Source organism: Struthio camelus, chromosome 25 (genome assembly GCF_040807025.1).
Source record: "Struthio camelus isolate bStrCam1 chromosome 25, bStrCam1.hap1, whole genome shotgun sequence".
In the NCBI taxonomy this organism is placed as follows: domain Eukaryota; kingdom Metazoa; phylum Chordata; class Aves; order Struthioniformes; family Struthionidae; genus Struthio; species Struthio camelus.
The window spans coordinates 596,975-605,987 of NC_090966.1; the positions used below are offsets into that span (position 1 = coordinate 596,975).

The 9,013-nt window shown below is 54.6% G+C and overlaps 1 protein-coding gene and 1 long non-coding RNA gene across 2 annotated transcripts; one reads left to right on the forward strand and one right to left on the reverse strand.

The window, feature by feature from the left end:
* LOC138062239 (uncharacterized) lies at positions 1-5,338 on the forward strand. Its single transcript, XR_011136320.1, has 3 exons — positions 1-131; positions 2,334-2,383; positions 2,480-5,338. It is a non-coding gene; the product is annotated as an uncharacterized lncRNA (long non-coding RNA).
* A 728-nt stretch (positions 5,339-6,066) lies between these two features.
* HEXIM1 (HEXIM P-TEFb complex subunit 1) lies at positions 6,067-7,550 on the reverse strand. The gene has a single exon (XM_068919252.1). The coding sequence runs from the start codon at positions 7,371-7,373 to the stop codon at positions 6,465-6,467; it is 909 nt and encodes a 302-aa protein (XP_068775353.1). The 5' UTR covers positions 7,374-7,550; the 3' UTR covers positions 6,067-6,464.
* Between the last annotated feature and the right edge of the window lie 1,463 nt (positions 7,551-9,013).

Here is a 9,013-nt window from a genome sequence, read left to right on the forward strand (position 1 = left end):
TGATTGGCGGCAGGGCACCCGGGCCGAGGCGCTGGCTATGGCGGCCGGTCGGGCGGTGGGGGAGCGGCGGGCGCCATTTTGTGTGTGTGGAGGCCGGATCCCGGGCCCCGCTGTCCGCCGGGGAGGCGGGGGTGAGCGGCCGGGAGCAGCCGGGGCCCCTCCACGGGGGCGCGGAGCCGGGCCGGGGAGGGCAGGGCGGCCCGGTCGGGCCTCCCTTCCCTTGGAGCGGAGCGCGGCTCTCGCTGGGCCGCGCTGCCGCCGCTCCCGTGGCGCCGCCTCCCGCACCGGCTCCCCTCCCCCCCGGGGCTGCCGGACCCGGCGCGGGGAGGCGACTCGTGGCCTGCCGGTAGCGCCTCGCCTGGGACCGAGGGCCGAGGGGAAGCCCCAGTGGCGGGGCCCGCTTCGCCCCGGAGCCCCCCCTTGCCGGGGGGAGGCCCGGCCCTGAACCGCCCTCGGGGCCGCGGCTCCGAGCCCTCGGGGCCGAGGGAGGCCGCCCGGGACCGCTCTGCCTCCCCAGCTCCTTGCGCCACGTTCAGCCCCCCCTTCCAGCGGAGGAGGCTGGGGCGCGTTGTTAAGCTGTGGCTCCGCCACACGCAGCCCTACACAGCCAAGGGGCTGGCGGTGCTGCTCTGCAAACATCATTCCTGCTCCAGCCGGCTCTTCTTAACGCTGTGGGGGAATCGGTGATAAACCTTTTCCTTGGAAAAAATTGGATTAAAACGTATTTGCTTGACGTGATGTGGCAGCAGCAGTTTAAGATAGTTGTGGAGCTGGTTTGTGATTTCCACTCAGTAGGAACAAAGTGGGGAGGAACAGTGTAATTTTATATTGAAAGTGAAATCTGGTTTAGAAACATGTTTCCTGGAATGGTGAAAGCTGCTTGTTGTCTACTGTACAATTACACAACACCATTTTAATACAGCGTATCTGAAAAATAATCCCTCAAATTTAATCCTTTGTTTCACACATTTCGGCCAAACTACGGCCAGGTTCCCCCAGGGAGTTGTCACTTTCTGAACCCAGTGGATCGCAGTTAATATGGCTTCTCTCCTGCTGCTGTGTACCGAGGCTGCAATTATCACTGTGTCACTTGTAGAGCCTTAAAAACAAAAGTGCTTGCCTGTTGCTGGGGCTGAATTGGTAACTTTGCAAGTTGATAATAAAACTGGAGCAAGCCTTGTCTTTGAGTTATAAATGTCATTCCTCTAGCTGTTGGAAACGAGCTGTGGAAATGAGTTTTTCTCGTGCAAACTCAGAAAATGTGTAGTTGCTTGGAAGTACTGGTAGGCAGTTTTGGAGGTGATACAATCTTCTAAGTTCAGTTTCCTGATGAACTGTGAGGATTGTGACAGCCTGTACATGGCAAGTGTCTTTTCTTGTGTGTCTGTACACTGTAGAAGGTAAATAGTATGCTGCTAACTCCTATTTTAAGGTGTTTGCTCTCAAGTGTAGAAACGGGAGATGGGATCTGGGCTGAGTTCCTGGTTGCGTTACAGGCTGAGTTTCTTTAAGCAAGTTACTTGGGCACGTTTCCTTCTCTCTACAAAATGGAGATAATGCCAGCTTACCCCCTGGAGTTACTGGAACTTGGTTTAGATGTAAAACAGGCAGCTTTTGGAGGCTTCTGCTTTAAGTGCAGATTGCACTGTGAAATAGAGAATTTTTCCAGTTATAAAACAGCATATTTTACATTTATATGCTTGTAGTTCATTTTTTGAAGAGGGTGCTTTGTTGAAATCACTCTGCTGACAAAGTTTAAACTCTTTGACTTCCATGTTGCTTTACTAGTTTCTGAACTCTGGAGCTTCAGGTTTTATAAACTGATGCATTTCCAAAGCTGGAGAGGTTTATTGTCATCTCTGTCTTAGCATACACATATTAGCTGAAGGTCTAATTTTAAGTTGATTTTGCCAAACTAAAAGTTGTATTTAGTTTGAGCTGCATGTCTTGCACTTTACTGGATTGTTGGGATTTCTTTTTTCAAGGTTGGGAGCAGGAAGTGAGAGAACACAAAGGGCCTGATCCTGATAGCACCAAAAGGTGCCTGCTTTTTGGGAGGCTGTTAGGTGATAGCTGTATTGGTGAGGGTTATAGAGAACTCTTCCTTATATAGGATTAACTGTGCCAGAGATTTTCCTCTTTTAAAAAAAGTACTGCTTGTATTCCAATACAATGTAATTATCGGGACATCCAGAGCAGCTGTGTTGGTATCTTGCCATAAGTTAAATCCAAAGAATCTAAATTAAATTAGTGCAAGTTAAGGCTTAGGCAGGTTAACATTGTTATTGTCTGTACCTTATGCATTCATAATAAAATGTGAAAAATCTTAACAGCAGGGTTTAATGGACAACTTCAAGACAGATTGCTGCACTAATAAATACAGGTAAGCTTACATTCAAGTCTTGACTGATCAAATGATTCTATTTTGTTCCTCAAAAGGGTATGATTTATAGCCATGTTATGTGTGTATAACTATCAGTTCCTGCACAGCTGTCCCCTACTTATGGATAAGGAAGCAGGCTTCAGATGGCAGAAGGAAATCGTAACGTCGAATCTTTCCTCCCTTCTCTGCTGGAGTGTTTTAACCAAGGGCTGTGATTCTGGCTCTTCCCTGGAGCAGAGATCGCAGCCTCCAGGAGCGTGTTCCCGAAAGGCCTGCCCAGACTGCCCTCTGCGAGTGTTACGCTTAAACGTATTAATTCTTGTGCATACAGTCCATAAGAAAACTTCCTACTTTGGTATTTGAACTTTTAAAAATCTTCTGCAGACCGTAAAGAAAAGAAAGTTACACAGCAAATTCTCTTCAGTTAATGTCAAAAGGAGGCTTAACAAGCTGTTAAGATGGACTACTTCCTTTTTTATCATATTGAAGTTAGCAAGATTTTAAGGGAGTTGTTCTGGTGTTATGCTGCTTTGCATTAAAAAAATAATGGCTGTAGTTGCAAGTGGGATATTTTAGTTCCCCCTCCCCTCTTTTTTTTTTTTTTTTTTTTGGCAGTTGTGCATGAGTGCAACAATTTCTGCATCTTCCACTTAGGGCAGGGAGAAGTACAGTCCTTTTTTTCAGCAAGTGGAGAAACTTGGCAAGGAGAGGAGCTTTGAAAGACCTTTACCCAAAAGGTCTCTTTACAAATGGTATTTCTAGAGTTCCTGAAGCTGCTTGCTGTAAAGTTGGCATCGATGAACCACGCAGCTATTCTCTTCTAGCAGCAGCAGGCAGGATGGCAGCAAGTCTGTTCTTCCCCAGAGTCATGACAGGCAACAGCTCTGACATGCAAAGTCCTGTAAGGCAGATTCCTGTTGCCACTTTCTTAAGTGCATGCACAGGCATTAGGAGATGCTTAAGTGATGCTCTAGTGCCAGCAACGTTCCTGTGAAATGCAGCTTGCTGCTTTGGTAGTGTTCTTGATCTCAGCTCAGCGAAGAAGTTGGAGCCGGAATAAAGGGACAGTTGGCTCAAACAACCCAGGAAAGACCAAAGTGATGCTAGTTAGAAAAGGGATACGCTTCCAAGATTTGGCAAGCACGGCTGCCTTGCCCTCCAGGGAGTTGCTTGTCCTCGACTAGTTAAGACAGTGCGCTGCCTTATTGTCAAAATGGACTAATTGCTGCCCTTTGATACCACATCACAGCCAGCGCAGAAGTGCTTTTATCTTTGGCAATCTGTAAGATTGTATTTGTTCCTCTCAAACAATCATCTGGCTACAGTCACAGGAGCTTGTCGCCTCCAGAGTGAAGTCTCACAGCGCTCTGCCCAGCTCTGGACAAAGTTTGTGAAGGATCTTAAGTTGACGACCTCTCCCCTTCGCAGGGCGAGCCGAAGCGCCCATGACGCCAGTGGCGCGGCTTGGACAAGCTCCCCGTTCATTACTGATCCACCTGGAGGTTTCAAAGGTCCCTTAATGCAGCAAGTCTGCTGCTGCCGTGGGGACTGCCTCCCTTTCTGGAGCTCGTTACAGCCGTGAGGATCGTCTCCTGCGCTGCAGGCTAACAGATCCCAGGTTTAAACTCTGGGGAGCTGGAATAAGCGCCTTTGTAAGGAGAAGCGCCGTTCTTAAACACCTTCTCAAATGTGGATCAGGAATAATCTGATTTGTATCATGGCTGTTTTTCGTTAAAACAGTTTAAAGGCTCAGCAGCATGATATAACTGGAAATAGTTGGTAGAATCAAAATAGCTTTGGCAGTTGAGCATTATGGGAGGAGCAGCAGTACTTTTTGGGGGTGTCTTCAGGTTTTTAAAGTTATATTTGTTAGAGCATTTGTAGATATGACGATTTATTTCTGTGAAGTAAATGTAATATGTTTAGGGTAACTAGATGAAGGGCAAACCATATGGGTGCACTAAACTCAATAATAGATGTCACTTTGTAACAACTATTGCTGCAACATTTGACTAATAATATTTGTTTGTATTAAGTTTTTTGCATTAAGCAGATGCTAAGAACAACATTTTATGGTAGCATATTGCTGCCTCTTAAAGTACGGTACCTACTGCTGAAATTAGTGTAATCAGAGGCATGCCTGCTATTTTCCTGCCCCAGAAGAATATGAAACTGTCACATGCAGCACAGTTATTAAGAGAGAATATCTCATTTGGGCAAACAAATCACAAAGCGCTTGAAAGAATAGTCCCAGATTAACGAAGAAGGCTCCATGTTTGGTATTTCTATTCCTCGGTGATCATCAGAATCTCTCTTGTTGGGAAGAGCATTAAGTTGTTACCTTTTGCTGCATTTTGCTATCTGTTTGACTTCAGGAGATGTTTGCTGGTGCCAAGTTAATGTCGGGCTCCCTCCTACGACCCAGGCTCCAATGCACCAGGCACTGTCTCTGCCGAATGATGTCATAGCAGAGGGGAAGGAAAAAAAAAAACGAGGAGGCTCTCGAGCAAGTAGACCTCTAATAGTTTCCTTTTTTTCTTCCCAAAGCTAAGAATTGATAGCAAGCGCATGCCCTAGAGTAGAATTTTTGCCAATTTTTGTTAAATATCTGTCTTGAGCCTTAAATCACAGTCCCTCAGCCACAGCATTGCCTTGCTGCTTTCAATACCCTGGTTTTGTACAACGGCTTTTGCTGCCCACCCTGACCAGAACAGACCATCGTTGAGGAAACCTTTACCTTCCTCCTCTCGTATATTTTTAAGCCCTCTAATTTTTTGTGAAAGGATGTGTTTTCTTGTTTTCTTTCTTTCTTTTTTTTTTTTAACTCTGCAGTGCAATGGCTATTTAAGCAGGCTGCTTCCCAGGCTCTTGAGTTAGAAGTTTCATTCTGTGTATATGCATACATGGTCTCAATTCAGAGTCTAGTGCCCTTCAATTACACAACAGTGCAAATCGAAGCAAACTGTACCCCTATGTTACTTTGGGCTTTAAGTTACCTGCTCCCCCCCACCCCCACATACAGCCCAAGCAGTTGTTTGGAGAGGACAGAGGTGCCTCCTCTGCCTTACAGCTTCCCCATTCAGGTTCGGTGCTTCATCCCTAGGGAAATGCAAGGTTCAGGCATAGCATTAGGACTTCCAGTGCTCTGTCTTAAGTCAGCCATTTTTTGAGGTAAACTGATGACTACCAAAACTTTTAACAAGGTTGCTGCAAAACTTTAACCAAGCATCTTCCTTTGAGTCCCTGAACATTTAAGTATGTTTCTATGTGGTTTTTGCCATGATTCCAACTACTGACCTAGGTTCCTACAGGACTGGGAGGAAAAAGATGACATTAGCTTTTAGGCAAGTGAATATACGCTAGTATATTAATACATTAGAGAGGTGTAAATCAGGTCCAGTTTCCAAATATATTAAGCAGAACATGGGATGTTATCCCTCTTCCTGGTATTTTTGTTGTAGTATGCAAGAGTGTAAACTCATTTAGCAGGATTAGCGTTGAAAATAAGGGTCTTTGGGGGAGGGGGGAAGCTATGCAGAATGGCTAAGTGAGAAATTAGAGCTGAGTTTACCTGACCACTTCATAGACCAGTTATAGCATATAGTGAAAATTATTCAAAACGTATTCCCAGAGGAGAATGACATTTTGAACATTTTCTACAAATCACACCGAAACAGTTACAGTTACAAGTAATTAAATTTATTAGACCTCTATAATTTTTATAGTCACTTTTGGCCAATTTACAGGTTTCCTGGGGATCGTTTTTGGTTTAAACACAAAAAAAAAAAAAAAAAGAGAGAAAAAGCATCATAAACCAAGTTCACTTATACATCAACCCCTCCCCTAGCCCCGGTCACAGCCACCTAAAAAAAAAATACAGGGGGAAGCCTCAGCTGCACACAGGCTGGACAGAACACACACTACACTACAGCTAGAGCGTCAGACCCCTGCGAGGCGGGGTTTGTCCCGGCTCCGCACGGTAAAAAGGGGTCCGCCGGCGTCTCTGTACACATGTATATAATGTTACATCCCACCACTGTAAAAAGCCCCCCCGCCCCCGTCCCGCCCTCCCTCCCCAGTGTCACTCCCCCGGCTGGCAGGGGGCTTTCTCCTGTCTGTGCAGGTCCTTCTCCTGGAGCAGCTGCAGGTTCTCGGCTCGCAACCTGTCCACCTCCAGCTCCAGCTGCCGCACCCGAGCCGCCTCCGCCGCCTCCCCCCCGTACTTTTTGCTCTCCATCCTCAGCCGGTTGTTCTCGTCCTCCATGCGGGAGAGGCACTTCTCCAGCTCCAGGTACTCCTTGACGAGCTCCTGCTTGCTCATGTTCTGCAGGCTCTCCACATGGTACCGCTCATAGGTCTCCGAGAAGTCCCTCTGCAGAAACTCGCTGCCGTCGCCCCCCATGCCGTCGCTGCCGCCGTCCTCCTCGGCCGCCTCCTCCAGGAAGTCCTCCTCGCTCGTGTCGTCCGACTTGGCGGCCGCCCGCCGCGGGTACAGCCCGGTCTTGAGGTCGGGCTCCTCCTGGTCGTGGTCCTCCATGAGAAACTGCGTGGTGTTGTAGGGGGCCACGGGCTGCCCCTTGGCGAACATCTCGGCGCGGAGCCGCGAGGCGCGCAGGCTCTGCCGCTCGTCGAACTGCTGCTTCTCCTCCCAGCTCAGCTTCGAGTAAGGCTTCCAGCGCCGCTTCTTCTTCGACGGCCGCCGCCGGTGCTTCTTCTTGGCCGGCCACTCCTCGGCGCGCCCCACCGCCGCCCGGCACCGCGGCCCCGCCAGGCCCGGCCGCGCCGCGCCGCCCGCCGCCGGCCGCCCCTCGGCGCCGCCCGCGCCCTCCGCCGCCTCCTCAGCCGTCCCGCGCGGCGGCGGCAGCGCCTCGGCCTCGCCGCCCGCCGCCGGGGCGGCCTCGCCGCGCTCCGCCTCGGGCTGCGTCTCGGGCTGCGTCTCGGGCTGGGGCCGCGGCCCCGGTTCCGGCTCGGCGGGCGCCGCGTCGGCCATGGCTGCGCGGCTCCGCTCCCTCAGGGACAGGCGCTGCCCGCGCCGCCGCGGCGCATCGGGGCCGCCTCCGCCAGGCGCCGCGTCTCCTCAGGCCGCCCGCGCCATGGCGCGGCCGCCGAGCACCCAGGGGTTAACGCGCCGCCGGCCGCCGAGGGGTTAACGCCGCTGGGCCCGCCCCCCCGCGCGCATGGCACGCGCCGACGCCGCCGCCTCGCCGCGCCCCGTCCCGTCCCGTCCCCGCCCGCTCCACCGCTTCCGCCCGCTCCCCGCGCCGCCAGCTCCCGACTGCTGCTCCCAGCCCGCTCCCCCGCCTTAAATAGCGCCGCCCGGCCCCGCCCCGCGCCGCGCAGGCGCGCTGCCCGCCCCGCGCCCCGCGGCATGCCGGGACTCGCAGTCCCCCGCCCCGATCGATTCCCTGGCTCCCGCCCGCCGCGGCGACTACGGCTCCCAGAACCGCGGCCAGCCCGCTGCTGCGGCCAATCAGCGCGCGCGGAGGGTGGGCTCCCGCGCCAGGCCCCACCCGCCAACCGCCGCGGCAACCGAGCTCTGATTGGCTGTGGCGAAAGTCACTTACTCGCGGCTAAGCCAATAGGAGGGCAGCGGGCGGCACCGGGGCCGTACCATGTACCCGAGGGGCTTCCCCTCGCCGTGGGGCCGCGCGGCGCCCGACGACCTTCACGGCCCCGCTAAGGGCAGCGCCCGGCGCCCCCCGCGCCCAGCGCCGGCGCTGTCAGCGCCGCCCCCCGCGCCCGGAGGGAAATGGTACAGCCCAAAAGTAGTCCCGGACGGCACCGCCGGTTAAGCGGGGGGGCCGCCGGGCCGGGCCGCGCCGCCGCGGGCTCGGCCGTTCCGTGGCCCGGGGCTCGGGCTGCATCGGAGCGAGAGAGGCCGCAGCGGGCCGGCGGGAGGCCGCGGGGAGGGGGAGGGGGAGGGGGAGGGGGAGGGTGACGGGCGGGCGGGCGGAGGGATCCGGGCGCTGCGCTGAGTGAGGAGGCTCCTCCTCGGGGCGGAGGGAGATGTAAACAAACCCGAGCAGAAACGAGTCCCTCTTTAAAGGGGCCGCGTCCCCTTTCGCGGAGGTGGTGCTGAGCTGGGGTCCCCCGGACTCCTGGGCCCACCCGCCTCCTCCCGGCGGAGGGGGGGGCGGGCGGCCCAGCGGCCGGGGCCACGGGCACACACAGGGTCGGGGGGCGGCCCTGCCGCCACCGCGCTGTGGCGGTGTCACCCCAGCACGGTCCGGGGGGGGGGCTGAGCTGTGGGGGACCCATGGCGGAGGGGGGGACGGGCGGGGGGGTGATGGAGGGTCCGCGGCCCGAGGAGGGGGTTGGTCTGGGGGGGTCCATGGCAGGCAGAGATGGGCTGGGAGGGCCCCATGGCGGCGGCGGGGGAGCGGGGGCACACGGCGCATGGGGGGATGGGCTGGGGGAGCCCCGCGGCGAGAGGGGTGGGGGGGGCCACGGCGGCGGGGGGGGGCTGTGGGGAGCTCATGGTGGGCAGGGACGGGCGGGGGGGGCCCCACGGTGGGCGGGGGGGGCTGTGGGGAGCCCATGGTGGGCAGGGACGGGCGGGGGGGGAGGAAAACTACGGCAGAGTGGGTTGGGGCTGTGGGGAGGCCATGGCGGGGGGGGGGAACACAGTCC

Excerpts from the sequence above, each read along its gene's own strand:
- HEXIM1 (XM_068919252.1), bottom strand. The coding sequence starts at position 7,373 with ATGGCCGACGCGGCGCCCGCCGAGCCGGAACCGGGGCCGCGGCCCCAG.